The 19,638-nt window shown below is 35.4% G+C and overlaps 1 protein-coding gene across 1 annotated transcript in view; it reads right to left on the bottom strand.

The window, feature by feature from the left end:
- Positions 1–19,638, bottom strand: part of HDAC9 (histone deacetylase 9) — a 581,469-nt gene that overhangs the window by 309,080 nt on the left and 252,751 nt on the right. The window contains exon 13 of the mRNA XM_067746216.1: positions 6,953–7,086. Within this exon, the coding sequence (XP_067602317.1) occupies positions 6,953–7,086 (134 nt within the window). The remainder of the gene's footprint in view (positions 1–6,952; positions 7,087–19,638) is intronic.

The raw sequence follows: 19,638 nt of genomic DNA on the forward strand, positions 1-19,638 counted from the left end.
CATACTGTGACAGGATAAAATGCAGCCTACCCACACACAGAGCACACACACGGTATAGATTCATATTTTTTTCTGCCAAGGAGCAGGGAAAAAAGGAAATAGTTCTATTCCTTCCCCTCCTCTGTTCAAAGCCTGGATTGAGGCCAGTGTCCTAATCAGTTCTCATTGGCCCTGGAGGAATCAGAACCTTTTGTAAAATATAATAAAGGGCATAAAATCATGATAAAATGCATGAAAAAGCAGTGCCTTTGGTTAGGGAACTAGAAATAATTTAGCAGAACAGATGGATTGCATTGGTTTGGTATTACTGAGGACATGAAAGGGCTTATTTTGTGGCAGTTCCAAACTAAGAGAAAATGTCCAACTTCAATTTGACAAGTCAAAGTACCTGCCTCTGCTGGGGGAGACCCCATTTTCTTTAATCATTTTCAAAGTGGTGACATATTAGGCAAGAATTTCCACTGAAATATCTCATTTTCTGAAAATATTTCATCCAGTGTCCCTAAATATAGGGATGCGTTTTTATTTTTTTCTACAAAGATCTGCAGGGCTGCAGACTTACAGAGTTAAACTAAAGAATCATAAATGACTTATGACTGTCAAAGTTACCCTCTGTTACAAACCCCATTCTTAATATTTAACAAATCAGTTCACACCTATTCATTATTGTCGATACTCTTTCCTCTCTTAAACAAACACAAAAAATCCGGTCTCATTGCTCATGCCCAAGCTTACCAACCGGCGTTTTCAAATGCTACAACCAACTGCTTCTTTAAATGTTACAAAGAAGATAGTTTCTATCCCCTCCCCGCACTGCATTCTCTCCTTCCATAGATCCCTCATCATCTAATAACCTGTTCTCCTCAGAGGCTTTCTTATAAGGAAAGGGGAATGAAAGAAGGAAGGCGGCTGCTAAGCCAGCAGGCAGTCCGACAAGCTCTTGGTCCTTTCTGTCAGTCATATGAAAAGAAAGTGAATTGCAAGTCAGGAGCCCTGAGTTCTGGGTTCTGACTGTCACATGTCCTTAACGTGCCCATAGCCTGCTATGAGGTACCTTTCTGGAGCTTTGTTTCTTCATCTATAAACATAAGGAGATTTAACCAAATTACTTTTAGCCCTAGAATGGTAAGTGAAAATGGTAAGCCCTAAAATGGCTATGAGAAATTACCTTATACACAACACTCAATAAAATATCCTTCATTTTGATTTATAGATTTGCCTTGGGCAAGCAAATATCATAATTGAAATGATAAATTACCATGGTTGAAGCAAGAGAGGAGATCTCACTATGAAGGTTTTCAAAAAGATGCCAGGTTTTCCTTGAAGCCCATTTTTTAAAAATGCTTAAGCATATTTGAAAAAGAAGAGTATTTTTTAGAACTCATTTTCCTATCCCATGACAACTTCAAAATAAAGAACATTTTTCCCAATTTAAAAAAAATTTTGTGCATGAAACTTCTGAGTTAATACCACCTTTGTTTCTCAGGTAAATGTTTACTTTTGTTACTCTCCCATCTCCAAATATTTGACTCCATTCACCTCTTTGTCTCTACCTCATTAAGTTTATGTTAAGAAACTGAGTTTCTGTTGATTTTTAATATTGGTGAACCTTGGAATCAGCTGCATAAGTTTAAAAGGTATTAATGTCTGGGTCATACGTTCAGAGCTCCTGCTTAACTTTGGTTACAACCTAGGCATCCAGAAACTGAGACCCACCCAGTGGATTTTAATGGGTAACCTAGGTCAAGAACCACATCTTAGAGGGAGCTGTCCATTCTTCCTGCTCATAAGTGAATTCAAGATGCTGACCCTGTACTAACCAACATTTGGGACTACGGAATAGCTAAAATAAATGGCTGGCAGAGAGAAGGTTGGAGAGTAAAAAAAAAAAAGTTTATCTGATCTTCAAAATAACAAGTGTCATCTACTTGCATGTAATACTGCTGGATTCAGTCATTACAATTTATTTAAAAGTAGTTCAGGGCATAGAATAATTTCAAAAGTACTTCAGAAAACAGCAAGTCCATTCAATAACAAATGTCTGGGTGGTAAAAAGCGTATGTACTATGTACTTTTTTTCCAGTTTTATGTCCACTCATTTCAAACCATTATGCTCATCAGAAAGTAAGAAAAAAATGTTATGCCTTAGTGTACTGGCTCAATTTTCACAATTTTTATGCAACTGAATCTCCTATGTTGTAATTATTTTTTTAAACATTGTAATGAACATTTTACTGATTTGGGTTGAAGCATTTTTTTATACTAATCATGTATGAAACAAATTTGTCACAATAAATATTTTGTTACTTTAGCACAACAACTTTCAGACAGTTCAAATCCATATAACTAGTCATTTTTTGCTAATAAGCTTTAATGCTGCTGTTTAAAAAAAAAAATCCTGTATCACTTTCCAAATGGACTCAGAAGGGCAGCCTGTCTTACTTCCTTTTATTGGTTGTTTTCCACATTAATTTTTTTTTTGCAGAAATCAAAATCAAAAAAAAATTCCAAATCATCTTAATTCTGATTATGGGCTGCACACGTATTTTTAATGTTATTTCTCTGCCAGGGTCCACTCTACTGGGCTATACAAATTTCTCTCAGAATAATGACACCTTGGTTTACTCATCACATCTAGATCATTTGTACTTCTTTCCATAACTGCCATATCCTTTAGAGACAATTCACCAGATTCCCTGTTTGAGTTTCTTATTGCTTTGTGGTTAGATTCTAAGACACAAGCACACACACAAAAGTTTTTTGCAAACTAAACAAAACAGTAAGCTGTTATGTGCTGCCATCTAGTTAGATTAGTCCATAAAACAAATGTTTAATTGAATTTCCATTAACTTGCAATGTTTAGTACTTTGTAACCTTCAAGTCAGAAAACTTGCACACTTCAAAATTGAGTTTTTCTAAAGAGTATTATATTTCTTTATTTAGATTTACAAAAGGTATTTTAAAAATCACTTGTGTGTGCAGGAAAGTGTGCTGGAGACCCTATCCCTGAGCTCCCTGGCATCTTAAGATTTTACACTAAACCTGCTCTCTACTTTTTTCACTGGAATGGCTGAGAAGTCCCAGAAGGGGCAACAGTAGCTTGGTTCTGTGTCCCAGAATTGTTTGTAATTACTTTGTGTTGGCACTTGAATAAAGGAGTTAAACATTTCAGCACAGTATGTTGCTTATGGTTTTTACTTATGAATTAAGCGAAACAAAGTTATTCAATATTAGTCACAAAGAGGCAATGCAAATTCCATATAATGTGTAATCCAACAAAAGCATTATAAAATGTTATTATTCTCAAAACAAATGTGAGAGCAAGCAAATGTCTGTGGGTGGCGTGGTGGGCTGAGAGTCATGAGCACTTCTGGAAAAACACCTGCAAGTGCATTTCTAACAGATGATGGGTCAACCTCTGCAATTTTTTAAGCACAGAAGAGCACATCTTTTTCTTCAGGGGCACACACACTTCAGAAACCTGGCTACCTAATCCAAGAGCTTATTCCCAAAGAGGACACCAAATGACCCCTCCAGACCCATTTCTTATGGTGACAAGAAAGCTGCTGGTTTTGCTTTTTACTCCCAACAGAATCACTAAACTCAGTGTGAATGATTCAATAGGGGAAACAACTAAATGGTATTGGCATGAGGGACTATTAACTATTTCAATTTTTTTAAAACAGTGCCACGTCATGCCAAGAGAAGTTAACCCATGTAACCACTGTAATCTAATATAATAAGGACTAATGTTTTCTCTGGCTGCCAATCAGGACTGTAAGCACAGCCAATTTACACTATAGCTTACAAACTAAAAGCAATATGTTTACTAAAACATCCTAAAAGTTTTGTCTACTCTTAACCAAAGAAAGTGTTATGCTCCAAATTAACTTCTTAGGCATCTAATTTCATATGATATTAGAGCTGAAAGATCCTAGCAAATATCCTGCTTAACACCCTCATCTTACATATGGGAAAACCAAAGATCACTAAGGTTAAATGATCTGACAAAAGTACACAGATAATTAATGGCAGGACGAAGGTCAACTCTAACACTGAACAATAACCTTTGAAGGAATCCATTTTGGTTAATTTTCTACACTGATAAATGAATTGAAACGATACATAAGTTTGATTTGTGGATCAGACTCTTGTTTAAAAACAAAGAAGCCCTTTCAACGTTTTAAAATTGCCATCTTTTCTATCATAATCATTGTTTAATTGCAACATTGACTACTCCATTGGCTGAGGAAAGCATTTTTTTCTCTGTACGCCAGCAGAATTGAGACTCCTTACCTCCTGTCCCAGTGAAATTCTATGGCATGTTTTGGATTAGGTCAGCATAAGTCATAGATGTTTTGATAACACAGGAGCAAATAAATAATATGGGCAACAATTTCATCACTTAGGAAAGCAAACACCTGCTGAACTGTTCTTAAACTATGTTAGGAAAAAGAGTGTTCTGTTTGCACTTTTAAAGTTTTGGATCAGGCTTTTGTGCTTGGTCTTCATTAAGAGCCAATCTGCCAATCTGGGCTTTCAAGTGCATTATTTGTTAATTGTGTGATTGTTTGCTAGAGAGACCCGTCTTTGCTGACTGGACTGGAATAGACTCACTCATTCTCACTCAACTGTGGGGTGCCCACTGTTCTTCTAACATTTCATCCTGGGTCTGATGTCACATCAGCAGTGCTGTTGTATAAACTGAATTTCATGGTTTCAAATAATACAAGACTAAAATAATGTGATGTACCAGGAACAGAAGAAGAAGACTGATCACAAAAGGATAATAGACTTTTAAATTTTAAGACCAGTGTGAACCATATTACATTCCATTTACTTCTGCACTTTGCTCCTTTCATAAATAGTGTTCCTTCAGGTAACAGATTTAAGGGATATCACAAACTAACAATGCATTTCAGGCTATCATCAGGCACTGCTAATTTGGAGCAGGTGGGGCAGGGCTTCAGGATATAACAAAGACTTGAAAGTGAAAAAAATGTAAACAGCAATGCCTCAGCTTGCAAAAGTAAAGAGAGACAGCCAAGCTAGGAAACATCTATAGTAGATGCGAAGGTGAGACAGGAACACTCTCATGAATAAATATCCATTAAGGCTAGTCTACCACAAGTAAGTCTCCTTGATGGTTTACTTTACCGGCTCCATATAGGATTGTGCAGACAATAGAGTGGTTTGGCTTCCAAACTGCATTATCAAAATCATGAAAACCTTGAAGATAACTCTAAAATTTACCAAAGAGTATGAAAGCCTTCTGCCATATAATATGGATGCTACTGGAAAAATATGAATAATAGACTTTCACTCAGGAAAGAACCAGAGAAATAAATCTAGCTGAAATTCTGTCACTTTGGGGTTTCTAGGTAAAGGATACATTTAATCAAAAGCAGAAGTCCACATATGAAAAACATTTGATAATTCTATTATCAACACATAATAAAACTTGTGAAACTAAGTCTGTATACACTGCTCTGACGTATTCATTTACAATCCCAACTGCTGAACGACCCATCGACATTATCTATATTTTGATGTAAAGAAAATAACCATTTAATCCCCTTGTAAGATGAGACAGTTCATCTTCAAAAGAGAAAATCAATAAAGAAAATAATTTATCCTTAGAAATGAACACAACGAATGAATGAGTTTGCATCTTTAAAAGTCAGTTATTTTTAGTACTTTGCAGAGAAGAAAGATCAGACTGAATTAACCCCTGCTATCAAATAGAGGCAAGTGCACTTTACTCTAAGAAATAGTCTGTCTGCTTTGGCATGTCTATTTCAACTGAAATATTTTACAGGTTCACTTTAAAGTAAATTGGCTTTGAATAGAATTTTATTGACTACATTTTCGATTGTCAAAATCAGTTAACTCAATTAACTCAAAAGTAGTCACAAAAGATTGTCTTCATTTTATCAAAGTACAGTGAATTTAGTATGGTTTCAAAGTATTAGTTTCCTTCTGACATAACTATGGTCAAAATATCAATATTATCCATTTACTTTTTTCCCAAACTGGTAAGAACTAGTTAGATTCCCTTCATTGCTCTATAAAGAAGGATAACAGAACCAAATATGTTCCGCAACATGTTAAATTATCAGTCTATAAGAATAGGGACCATGTTTGCCTTGTGAAATTCCATAATTCTAGTCCCTAGAACACATCTGGAACAGAATATAGACCCAAGAAAAAGTGCTTTTGATCAATAAATGTTAAGGTAATGTAAGAAAACACATGGGGGATATTTTTCTTTTAAAAAAGTTTCAGACTCAAATATAGACTGTTACTGGATCTTAAGCAACTTTGGACATTTACAGCAACTAAATCAAACAACTGCTGGTTGTTATATATTTTGCAGATTTGACAATGGGAGTCTTTTTGACCTGATAACATTTTTACTTTTAACTTTTGAAAGCCTAAAGAAACTAATTTTTCTAAATAAAAAATGAGACTCACCAAGAATCTACAGAAATGAATCTAAACATCAATAAAAAGAAGTGACTTTTCTTGGTAAGAAGACAGTTAATCTTTTAAAACTATTCATTTCCACGAGGCAAAATCGGCATATACGTTAGTTCAGAGTATCGCTTATAACAAGAAATAACAACTACTGAGCGCTTAACAGTTTGCGAAGTTTCTCAGAAAATTAACTCAATAAATGATACCTAGAATACTACCGTGTGTACAGAAAAACGCTGCAGTAATAGCACATACATCAGGCAGCTGCTCAGTCCATCAACACAGACTGAGTACCCACTGTGTGCCCAGCCCAGTGTCAGGTTATAAGTTCTATGCTACTAATGTCTACGATGGTTCATCAATCATGGTGTTTGTACTACAGAGTTAACATTTTTCTACACCTACCCAATTGAATACTGGCCTCTTTACATGATTTATTTAAGTAAGTAAAAGAGTGTGGCCAATGCAGGATTACCTCACATTTATTTAGCAACCCAGTTTCTTGCAGCCGTGACCAGATGCTCTGTATGCGTCCAGCGTGCTCAGGGTGGGTGGTGGAATTGCCACAAATGCACTGGTGTTTCAGCATCAGAGGATCATAGGCAATTCCTTCAGGACAAAGAAAACACAGCACAAGATGAGTAATGATACAAAGGAATGATACAAGTTACATGACAATATGATTGCTCCAAAAAAGGCATTCTTCTCCAAATAAATTTACAAATGGAGAAATAATACATATCCACAAATTCCCAGGAAGCACACAGAGCTATTTAGCTCTATGGATCTGGATATATATGCAAAGAACTCAACTCATGGATTAATCAGTACTCAGACCCTAGCTTACTTAGTAGTAAAGTAATAAAGATGGCGATACTTAAGAAATTTCAGGTTTAAAAAAATACTGTAATTTTACCAGTATCTTAAATCATTATGAAGCATTTTTAGACAGATAATTCAATTCAGTAGAGGTTTCAATTTTATCAGTGAAGCCACAAAATGAGCTGACTCTTTAAATTGTGAATTTATTTCAAGAGTAATTCTAGCCTTACTTTAGATCATGTGACATCTGTAATAAACTGGAAGAGTTTCCAACTGCTTGCCTATTCTGCTTATCAATTTCTTCAAAGTTATGCAGAAAGAGCTTCTTCTTATTTTATAATAAAATAAAATCTATAATTTAGATTGTGGAACACTGAAGTGTTTCTTTTAAAAAACGAGTAAGTCAGCTGCAATACCTTTAGTAGAGATCACATAGATACTTAACAAACTCTGCTTTTAAATTATCATGAGTTAACACATTTCATATTTCAGTTACACCCTTTGATGGGGAAGATTTTATAAACATTTGATGAAATGAACTATTAGGGATATATAAAATAGGGCTCTTTAAAGCAACAAATTAGATAATAATTACTATAAAAGCGTTTCCACCCTTAACCCGATTCCTTGCGGGGGGGAACATGTTATTTACAAAATTGCCTGACATAAGACATTATTTAACCAATCAAATATTCCAATAAATTACCATCAAAATACATTCTCTGGGGGCATGGAGTGAGGGCAGAAGAATCCATCATAAGAAATTTCTAAATATCTATTCAAGAACAGATACTATACAAGCAATTAGTGTTAAAAAGTAGGTTCAATTAATGCATTTTATTCTCCCTTACATTATTGTGTTAGAGGAATGTTACTCAAGAGAGAAAAATACTTGTCCCTGTTACTCAAGAGGGGAAAATACTTGTCCCTGACTGTATTAAAATCATGCAGCAGAATGACATGTGTATTTGGAACCATGTGGCAAAAATTATGTCTAGGAAAAAATATCATTTTGCTGGCCCAAATAACATCCACTATTTTCTATTAATTGAAATATAGCTGACATACAATATTATGTTAGTTTAAGGTGTACTACATAGTGATTCGACATTTGCATACATTACAAAATGATCACCACAATAAGTCTAGTAACCATCTGTCCCCATACAAAGTTATTACAATATTTTTGACCATATCCTTTATGCTGTGTATTACACCCCTGTGGCTTACTTATAACTGGAGGTTTGTACCTCTTAATCCCCTTCACCTATTTGGCCCAACTCTCCAACCCCCTTCCCTCTGGCAACTACACATTTGAGTCTGTTTTCATTTTGCTTTGTTTCTTAGATTCCAGGTCTAAACATACAGATTTTAGATTATAGGGTATTTGTCTTTCTCTGTCTGCCGTGTTTCACTCAGCATGATACCCTCTTGATGCGTAACATCGACACAATGGCTTCAAAATCCCTCCTTGTGCCCCTAACTCTCACATTTTCATCTTCAGTGCTGATCTCCCTTCTGAGCAGTACACTTGCACACTTGTCTAAATTGCCCCTCCAAAATCTGCATTTGTTTTCATAAAGTGAGACTATCATAGATTTGAGCTCATAATCTTAAACTTCACACACTGTTCCTCATTTCAGTAAAGGATATCATAATCCACCATTGCTCATATACGAAATCTTACAGTCCTCTTGACACTCCCTCTCCAACGAACCAACAAGTATTGTCTACTTTCCCTGGAAGATACATAATGAATCACTCTCTTAACTCCAATGCCAAAACCATACAAAATCCAAGGTGCTATTATCTTTAATCTGAACTCCTGAGATAGCCTTGTAACTGGCTATCTGACTTTCACTCTATGCTATTTGCCACTTAACAGTAGCCACCTTTGCTTAAACCCTTCGGTGACTTCAAAGATGAGGTTAAAATTTCTCAAGGCAGCATACACAGACCCTTCTCCACTTCTCCAGCTTCATCTCATACTCTTCCCTCACTTGACCTCTATTTCTCCCACAAAGGTTTACCTTCCACTCCTCAAAAGACTCAAAATCATACCAGCCTTAGGATCGTCATACATGCTATCCCATCTATGACCAAAATTCTTCCTTCTTGCCTCCATAACTCTAGCCTTCATTTGGCTTATACCTATACATTCTTCAAAATTGTTTTACGGAGCACAGGCTCTGGATGCGCAGGCTCAGCGGCCATGGCTCACGGGCCAGACCGCTCCACGGCATGTGGGAACTTTCCGGACCGGGGCACGAACCCGTGTCCCCTGCATCGGCAGGCGGACTCCCAACCACTGCCGCACCAGGGAAGCCCCAAAATTGTTTTAATGTCACTTCCTCAATAAAGCATTCCCTGGGATCTCTAAATTAGATCTCCTACTATATGCTCTACTAGTTCTTCTAGGTCTTCCTCGGAACATTTAGCACAATTCTGTAACTGTTGTATAATATTGTTAATTGTATATTTTCTTTACTATCTGGTAAGATCTATGAAAACACAGACTAGAGTTGTATTGTTTACCTCTGAACTTTTCGTGTCTGTAAACCATGCTTGGAATATAGTAGATCCTCAAAAGTACTTTTAATGAATGAAAAACATAAATCAATGAACTGATGCAAGAAGTCAGTCAGATATCTCCATTATAAAGACCTCCTTGATGAACCTACTTGGTGGACCTCATTGGACTACTGAAGTATTTATAGCCTTATTTCTTTAATGTTCTACCTGTTATTTTATTTGCCTTACCTTCCAACTGGCCAGTGCCTCTAATACAGGCATTTATTTTACTCGTTATATTTCTACATGGCATTTTGCATAAAAAAGAGATGAATAAATATTTTTAAATAAAGTCAAAAGGGAGACAAGAGGGAAGGCAGGAAAAAAAAAAGGAAGCAGGCATAAAAAGAAACATTAAAAATACAATGATAGGGACTTCCCTGGTTGTGCAGTGGTTAAGAATCCGCCTGCCAATGGAGGGGACATGGGTTCAAACCCTCGTCCGGGAAGATCCCACATGCCGCGGAGCAACTAAGCCCGTGAGCCACAACTACTGAGCCTCCGCTCTAAAGCCCATGAGACACAACTACTGAAGCCCGTGTACCACAGATACTTAAGTCCGCATGCCTAGAGCCCGTGCTCCCCAACAAGAGAAGCCACCACAATGAGAAGACCGCCGTGCACCACAATGAAGAGTAGCCCCCCCTCGCCGCAACTAGAGAAAGCCCTCGCACAGCAACAAAGACCCAATGCAGCCAAAAATAAATAAATAAATTTATTTTAAAAAATACAATGATATATAAGACATGTCTCCACAGTTCAGATATATCAAGTATTTATTTATGAGTTGCTACTACATAAAAGGAACTGTTTAACATATTTTCAACCACAGTTTTGCGCTGCATGAAGGATATATTAATGATTAACATGGAAACATAAAATACAGTATTTCCCTCATTCTGAAAACATATTAAGAGTAGAGATTCTAATCATTAAGTTGCTTATTTTTTTCACTATTTCATCTCTTGACATATCTAACTTCACCTCCATAGTAATCATTCCTCTTTTAACAAAATTTTCTCCATAAGCCACTGCCAAAAAAAATTTATTAAACAGGTTATGGTAGCTGAAATTTATTGCCAAGTATCTGGAGATTATAATACAAAGTCCAGGAACTCCTGGAAAGACATTTGAACTTAAGAGAAAATAAATAAAGTCTGGAACCCCAAACCTCCACTTACTCATCTTAATGACCTAGCAATGAGGTGTTAACAGGTACACTGCAAGGTGAGACTTAACCTCATCCTTCATCTCCATTCTTTTCTTCTCTCTTTTTTCCTTTTTTTTTTTTTTTTTCCAGTAACAAAAACTTATAGGGTGAGAAACAAGCCTGATCTTCTCTTTGGGATTCATATGGAATGCTACTTTTCTTTGACCCTTTCTGCCTCACTGGTTACCACTTACAACATAAGCCAATGGATCAATCTCTCGCAATCAATGGGACAAGAGTTAAAATTAGGTTTTGAGAAAATACACAAAGGAGTCTTAACATAAAGCCTTACCTGAATTTTAAACTCTAGTAGTTTATTTTCTACCAAAAAAAACTCTCAAAATTTTTTGATATGTTTTTTTAGATAAGCTTGGACTTTGTGCTTTCTCTGGCTTTCAGTTTTATTAAATGAGGAAGCACAAAGTGCAGCATCTTTCCCTTTCCTTAATCATTGCGTGTAGTTAAGTCATTATTTAGCCATAGAAGCCATTCATATCTTCAGGTTTATGCTCAATCTTATATGATTGCGAGGCTGAGTCCACCTTGGTCTATTAGGAAAGTTCAGTCTAGAATCTTTAGACCTAAAACTCCTGATCCTGATCACAAGTTCTTAACATTCAGCTTCACATTGCTTTTCTGGTTAAAGCCTGAGGTTTCATACCTTCCTAAGGATTTGCTCAACAACACATATTAAACACTTTTCAGGACCAAAGAACTGAACCAAGCACAACACAAATATATATATAACATAATATCTTTCCTAAAAGATGCAGGTTCAGTAAACAGTCAGTGAATGCTCACAATGATCCAGGCACCAGCAACTTCATTTTATTACATTTAACTTATGATCTAGCAGTAAAGGTGAGGTACTTACGAATATACTTTTATGACATGTTTTTTTAAGACTCTGTATGGTAAGGAAGAAACAAAAATACAGGGTGGGGAGGTCAAAGATGACCTTTTAAAAATAAAAAAAACCAAATCTTTAAAAAATGGCCTGCAATTGGTAGAATTACTAAAATGGATACAAGGAGCTATTTTGAAGTAAGGGTCATTTCTAATAACCTCTAAATCATACCCACAGCAGCTGTTATACTTTCTAACCATAATTCTAACCTATCCATGAGGTTTATCTTGCCTAATTTTTTCTATTTCTACTATACTCTTTACATTCTAATACCTGAATTATTTGTTATAATATCTATTAACAGGAACACCTAAAACAAAGTACCAGATAGTACAAAATTTTTTTTAATATCTTTATTGGAGTATAATTGCTTTACAATGGTGTGTTAGTTTCTGCTTTATAACAAAGTGAATCAGCTATACATATACATATATCCCCAAATCTCCTCCCTCTTGAGTCTCCCTCCCTCCCACCCTCCCTGTCCCATCCCTCTAGGTGGTCACAAAGCACCGAGCTGGTCTCCCAGTGCTATGCGGCTGCTTCCCACTAGCTATCGATTTTACATTTGGTAGTGTATATATGTCCATATCACTCTCTCACTTCATCCTAGCTTCCCCTTCCCCTTCTCCGTGTCCTCAGGTCCATTCCCTATGTCTGCGTCTTTATTCCTGTCCTGCCCCTAGGTTCTTCATAACTTTTTTTTTTTTTGATTCCATATATATGTGTTAGCATATGCTATTTGTTTTTCTCCTTCTGACTTACTTCACTCAGTATGACAGACTCTAGGTCCATCCACCTCACTAAAAATAACTCAGTTTCGTTTCTTTTTATGGCTGAGTAATATTGCATTGTATATATGTGCCACATCTTCTTTATCCATTCATCTGTCGATGGACACTTAGGTTGCTTCCATGTCCTTGCTATTGTAAATAGAGCTGCAATGAACATTGTGGTACATGACTCTTTGAATTATGGTTTTCTCAGGGTATAGCCCAGTAGTGGGATTGCTGGGTCATATGGTAGTTCTATTTTTAGTCTAAGGAACCTCCATACTGTTCTCCATAGTGGCTATATCAAGTTACATTCCCACCAACAGTGCAAGAGGGTTCCCTTTTCTCCACACCCTCTCCAGCATTTATCATTTGTAGATTTCTGATGATGGCCATTCTGACTGGTGTGAGGTGATACCTCATTGTAGTTTTGATTTGCATCTCTCTAATGATCAGTGATGTTGAGCATCCTTTCATGTGTCTGTTGGCGATCTGTATATCTTTGGAGAAAGGTCTATTTAGGTCTTCTGCCCATTTTTGGATTGAGTGTTTTTTTCTTTTTTTTACATTGAGCTGCATGAGCTGTTTGTAAACTTGGGAGATTAATGCTTTGTCAGTTGCTTCATGTGCAAATAATTTCTCCCATTCTGAGGGTTGTCTTTTCGTATTGCTTATGGTTTCCTTTGCTGTGCAAAAGCTTTGAAGTTTCATTAGGTCCCATTTGTTTATTTTTGTTTTTATTTCCCTTTCTATAGGAGGTGGGTCAAAAAGGATCTTGCTGTGATTTATGTCATAGAGTGTTCTGCCTATGTTTTCCTCTAAGAGTTTTATAGTGTCTGGCCTTACATTTAGGTCTTTAATCCATTTTGAGTTTATTTTTGCGTATGGTGTTGGGGAGTGTTCTAATTTCATTCTTTTACATGTAGCTGTCCAGTTTTCCCGGCACCATTTTTGAAGAGGCTGTCTTTTCTCCATTCTATATTCTTGCCTCCTTTATCAAAAATAAGGTGAAAGTATGTGTGTTGGTTTATCTCTGGGCTTTCTATCCTGTTCCATTGATCTATATTTCTGTTTTTGTGCCAGTACCATACCGTCTTGATTACTGTAGCTCTGTAGTATAGTCTGAAGTCTGGGGGCCTGATTCCTCCAGCTCCATTTTTCTTTCTCAAGATTGCTTTGGCTATTCAGGGTCTTTTGTGTTTCCATACAGATTGTGAATTTTTTGTTCTACTTCTGTGAAAAATGCCATTGGTTGTTTGATAGGGATTGCACTGAATCTGTAGATTGCTTTGGGTAGTAGAGGCATTTTCACAATTTTGATTCTTCCAATCCAAGAACATGGTATATCTCTCCAGCTGTTTGTATCATCTTTAATTTGTTTCATCAGTGTCTTATAGTTTTCTGCATACAGGTCTTTTGTCTCCTTAGGTAGATTTATTCCTAGGTATTTTATTCTTTTTGTTGCAGTGGTAAATGGGAGTGTTTCCTTAATTTCTCTTTCAGATTTTTCATCATTAGTGTATAAGAATGCAAGAGATTTCTGTGCATTAATTTTGTATACTGCTACTTTACCAAATTCATTGATTAGCTCTAGTAGTTTTCTGGTAGCATATTTAGGATTCTCTATGTATAGTATCATGTCATCTGCAAACAGCGACAGCTTTACTTCTTTTCTAATTTGGATTCTTTTTATTTCTTTTTCTTCTCTGATTGTTGTGGCTAAAACTTCCAAAACTATGTTGAATAACAGTGGTGAGAGTGGACAACCTTGTCTTTTTCCTGATCTTAGAGCAAATGGTTTCAGTTTTTCACCACTGAGAACGATGTTGACTATGGGTTTGTCATATATGGCCTTTATTATGTTGAGGTAAGTTCCCTCCAAATAGTACAATTTTTAATTATGTGTTAAACTTGATTTGTCTAGCAGGCAAATGAAATATGCAAAAATAATTGTTTAAAACTTGCTAAATTGTGCCTCTGAGTACATAAGGAGCATTTTCTAAGACTTAGATTTGTTTGTTTATGTAAATCATCATATCAGCAGCTAAAAAAGAAGTGGGGGGAAGAAATTCCATCCTAGGGCTTCCAACTAATACTATATGCAAGTCTGTTAGAACCTGGGAACTAGATTAAGTGTTGCCATTCAACTATATAACCGAGAAGGAGATTCAACCAGTATGTAAGTTGGCAAAAAGCGAAGTCAAACAATTCACTACGTATTTACTGGCAAATATCTAGAAAGATCACTCTACATTCAAGCTTTCAAGAATAAGTGAGCACAGCAAAGGAAATCATAAAGTGAACAAAAAGATAAACCACAGAATGGGATAAAATATTGGCAAATGAAGTGACCAACAAGGGATTAATCTCCAAAATATACAAACAGCTCATGCAGCTCAATATCAGAAAGACAAACAACCAAATCAAAAAATGAGTGGAAGATCTAAAGAGACATTTCTCCAGAGAAGACACACCAGATGGCCAAAAAGCACATGAAAAGATGCTCCACATCACTAATTATTAGAGAAATGCAAATCAAAACTACAATGAGGTAACTATCTATCTCACACCGGTCACAGAATGCCCATCATCAAAAGGTCTACAAATAATAAATGCTGGAAAGGGTGTGCAGAAAAGGGAACTCTCATACACTACTGGTGGGAATGTAAATTGGTGCAGCCCCTATAGAGAACAGTATGGAGGTTCCTCGAAAAACTAAAAATAGAGTTACCATACAATCCAGCAATCCCACTCTTGGGCATATATCTGGATAAAACTTTAATTCCAAAAGATATATGCACCCCAATGTTCATAGCAGCACTATTTACAAGAGTGAAGACATGGCAGCAACCTAAACGTCCATCAACAGATGAATGGAGAAAGAAGTTGTAGTGTATATATGTACAATGGAATATTACTCAGCCATAAAAAAGAATGAAATGCCATTTGTAGCAACATGGATAGACCTAGTGATTATCATACTAACTGAAGTCAGACAAAGACAAATTTCTCATGATATCACTTATATGTGGAATCTAAAAAATGATACAAATGAACTTATTTACAAAACAGAAACAGACTCACAGACATAGAAAACAAACTTATGATTACCAAAAGGGAAATGTGGGGGGAGGGATAAATTAGGAGTTTGGGATTAGTAGATATAAACTACTATATACAAAATAGATAAACAACAAGGTCCTACTGTATAGCACAGAAAACTACATTCAATCTTATAATAAACTATAATGAAACGAAAGTCAGAAAATATACATCTGAATCACTGCTCTACAGCAGAAATTAACACCAAATTGTAAGTCAACTATACTTCAAAAAATTGTTTTTAAAAGATTGAGCAGAAGAAAATACAAAACAAAAAAACAAAAACTGGGCCTATGAGAATATGCTACAGAAACTGTAAAGGAAACATCATTCTTACTACTTAGCTCAGTGAATTTGATTTACTATAGGAACAAAAATTAGATTTTAGAAACTTTTTGAGATCCTCAAATGTCAAAAGACACTGATCCTATAAAATAGGAGCCAACAGCTAAAAGGAGAAATCAAGCTAAATTAACGAGTAAAAAGAAAGATGAATAAGGTAAATGAGGATGGCAAGAAAAAACTAAATACATAGTGGCAAAATTAAAATCTACACTGGAGAACAAAAAAGGAATTCACATTTCAGAAAACCAGATAAGTGCCGTTAAATAAAAACTTAGAGATTTACAGAGAGTATGGAGGTCAGAGAATAGACAACTGAACAAAAAGACTGTTCTCGAGGAAGAAATCAGATTTAACTGAATAATTGGAATAATTGAAGAATTTTTCCATAAATAGAAAGAGTCAATGTACATGAGTATGTAACTGTAAATGCTCATCATAAAGATAATTTGGGGTTTTTTTTTTTTGGTTTTGTTTATTTGTTTTTTGGATTAACAGGATAAAGAAAATATACTATGAGGCACCAGAAAAGAATGAACAAGCTGCCCACAAAGGAACACATACTAAGATGGCCTCTGAATTCTCCTCAGTGCTAACCTCAGACTTCTCCTCTTGAATGTCAAATACTTGAGCATTTAACCACATTTCCAGACAAAAAGTGTGCCCCAATAAGTCTGTGTCCAAGTGTGTATGAAGGTAATAGGATGACTTTCTCAGGCATGGAAAAGCCAAAACAATTTTTTTAATTAAAATATATATATACACATATATGTATAACTAATGTATATTAATATATACTTTAAAAATATATGCTATAACTTATGTTAATAAATGTTATAATATATATGTGACCAAGTCCATTTAATCTCCTAAATAAAAAAGATAGCTATTTTATCATCTTCAGTGAGAATTAGAGAAACAAATTTTGGAGGAATTTTTCAGGAGAAATTTCAAGCACATATATTTGAGGACAGTAACTTCAAAACTGATTATCTACCCAAATAAAATTAATCTCTCCATTCTGATACAGGTGGTAACATTAGTTACTCTGAGAGGTCTTAAAACACACACATAAACACATGCACATACACATATACATACACACACAATTACACACACACACATATACGTATTTACAGATATACACGTGCACACAGACGTGAACACAAACACACATATAACTTTTCTTTACTCTGTTAAAGAGAGGCACCTAGGAAGAGGAAAAAATACTGGAATAAATAAATGTATATTTTACTTATGGTTACCTCTGAGTGATAGAATAATAGGTGATTCTCCTTTACAGTTTTCCAAATTTACCAAATTACTTTCAATGAACATTTTTTTGAATTAAAAAAATATAAGTGTTACTCCCAAGTTTCACTTAATGCACCAATAATCTTTTCTGTGTGTAGCTGCACGTAATTCATGTCTATTTACTCTCATTTCATTCGGATATTCATTTGTTTATTATACAGTAAGTACATACACTGAGTACCCTCCTTGGGCTAGCCATACACCTATGTGCTAGGGTTAGAGAGAAGAGAAAACACAATCTCTTCCCACACAGAGAGCCCATCTGAACACAATCCCCAAAATAAATAATTACAATCTTTCAGGGAGAAATCCAGTTTGTTATGAGGGACCATAATTGATTTAATTTGGATTTAGCTGGCCAAACAAGGCTTCATGAAGGAAATAACACATAAACTAAAACCTGAAGGATTAATGGGAGTTTGCCTGACTTGGGAAAATATCTTTAATTAAAAAGCGAAAACAAACCAAAAAAAACAGGAAAAAAGGCCAGTTTTGCTATTCTCACACTGAAATATTCAAATGTATTTCACTTTCTGTCACAATGTGCCACCCACTAAACATCAATTTAAAAATTCTTTTAACTAAACTATTTGTAATGGCTTTCATAAACATTGGTTTAGTTTGAGCACTATAATTCTACTTCACATTAGACACTGACTTAAAAAGATAATGTTACAAAGAAAGAATTTACTCACAGAATATGTAAAGGAACCTAATGTTGAGAGAAAGAAGACCTTAAATGGTACTGGGTGATGGGGAAGATAAAGCCAATCAAATTTATTTGCCATTAAATTCTTCTGTCAATGAATCCCATTTGGTATAAACTTAGCACAATTATATCATCTACTCTCAATGGTCTGTTGTGAGCCATGACCAAGCCTCATCTCTGTTAGGAACAGCTGAGTAGAAAGAAAGACTATGGCAGAGAAAATGACATACATTGCCCTTTCCTTAGTCATCAGAACTCATACAAACACCATGCCTTGGCTTTCCATAGAAGGAAAAAAGCACTTCTTAAATTCAATATGATATAAAAGTTGAATATTATTACTCATTTTCCAATATAACAAAATTCATTTGAATATGTGGCAACCTGGCTCTACAATACACATTCTTCATTAGCACTACAGCAGGTGCAACATCTTCTTGTCCATCCAGAAATATCCTCAACCAGGCTCTCTGTAGGGCCACCAGGGAGTGGCTGCATCTTAGTCTGCTTCTTGGTCCATTCAAGTTCTCACAGGAAATGGACTAGAGACATCATCTTTCAACAACTGACTGAGTTCAGACCACATTTTTCCCTTGGACCACTGCTTTGTTCTTTACAAAAAGGGGATGGTGTGGCTACTCTAGTTGACTGTTGAGGATCACATGGAAGGTAAAGGTTTGAATGTTGTGCCTTGAAAATTATGTGAGTTTAGTATTGAGTAACTTTTTAGTTGTTTCAAAATGTATAGCTCTTAGAGAATGAAATTAAGCAAATCGTCTACCCTTACAACTTGTTTTCTCTTCCTTACTTTTTAGTGGAACAACCACTGAGTATTTAAGATTTATGACTTTCTTTTGAAAAAAAAAAGCTAAATATTCTCAAAGAACATGTGACTTCAAAGTGACTTAAATGTCACTTGATTTTTCTTGATGTATCTACACCAGATATTAAAAAGCCAAAAGAAACGCACTTAATGCTTAAAAATTTTGTTTTCAAACATACCACAAATGAAAGCCTTAAGAGTTCTCCTCTAAAATAAATATCATTAGAAATACTAAAATGAATTTTGAGATCATGTGGATTGTAAGAGTATGTAGCTTACAGGGGAAATTTAAGTTTGAATTAAAGCCAGAATAATATGTGGAAGAGCAGATTGAAGACAGTGCACTTCATTTCCTTTGGATTTGGAAAAGCACTAAATGAAAGTCACCAATCAAATATATATTTTTAGTCCCAATGACAGTGGAGGGGCTATTGACAGATACATAAATTATATATTTTTCATGTTTTAAAAAAATATCTAATATTTTTACTTTAAGTGTTAGGATGCAACATTCTTAAGGTAAATAAGACAATAAGAAGGTTCTTCTCTACTGAAGTATGTAACTTTGAAATCACTTAGTCGTTCTTTACA

The sequence above is a fragment of the Pseudorca crassidens genome, chromosome 8, assembly GCF_039906515.1.
Source record: "Pseudorca crassidens isolate mPseCra1 chromosome 8, mPseCra1.hap1, whole genome shotgun sequence".
Taxonomy (NCBI): domain Eukaryota; kingdom Metazoa; phylum Chordata; class Mammalia; order Artiodactyla; family Delphinidae; genus Pseudorca; species Pseudorca crassidens.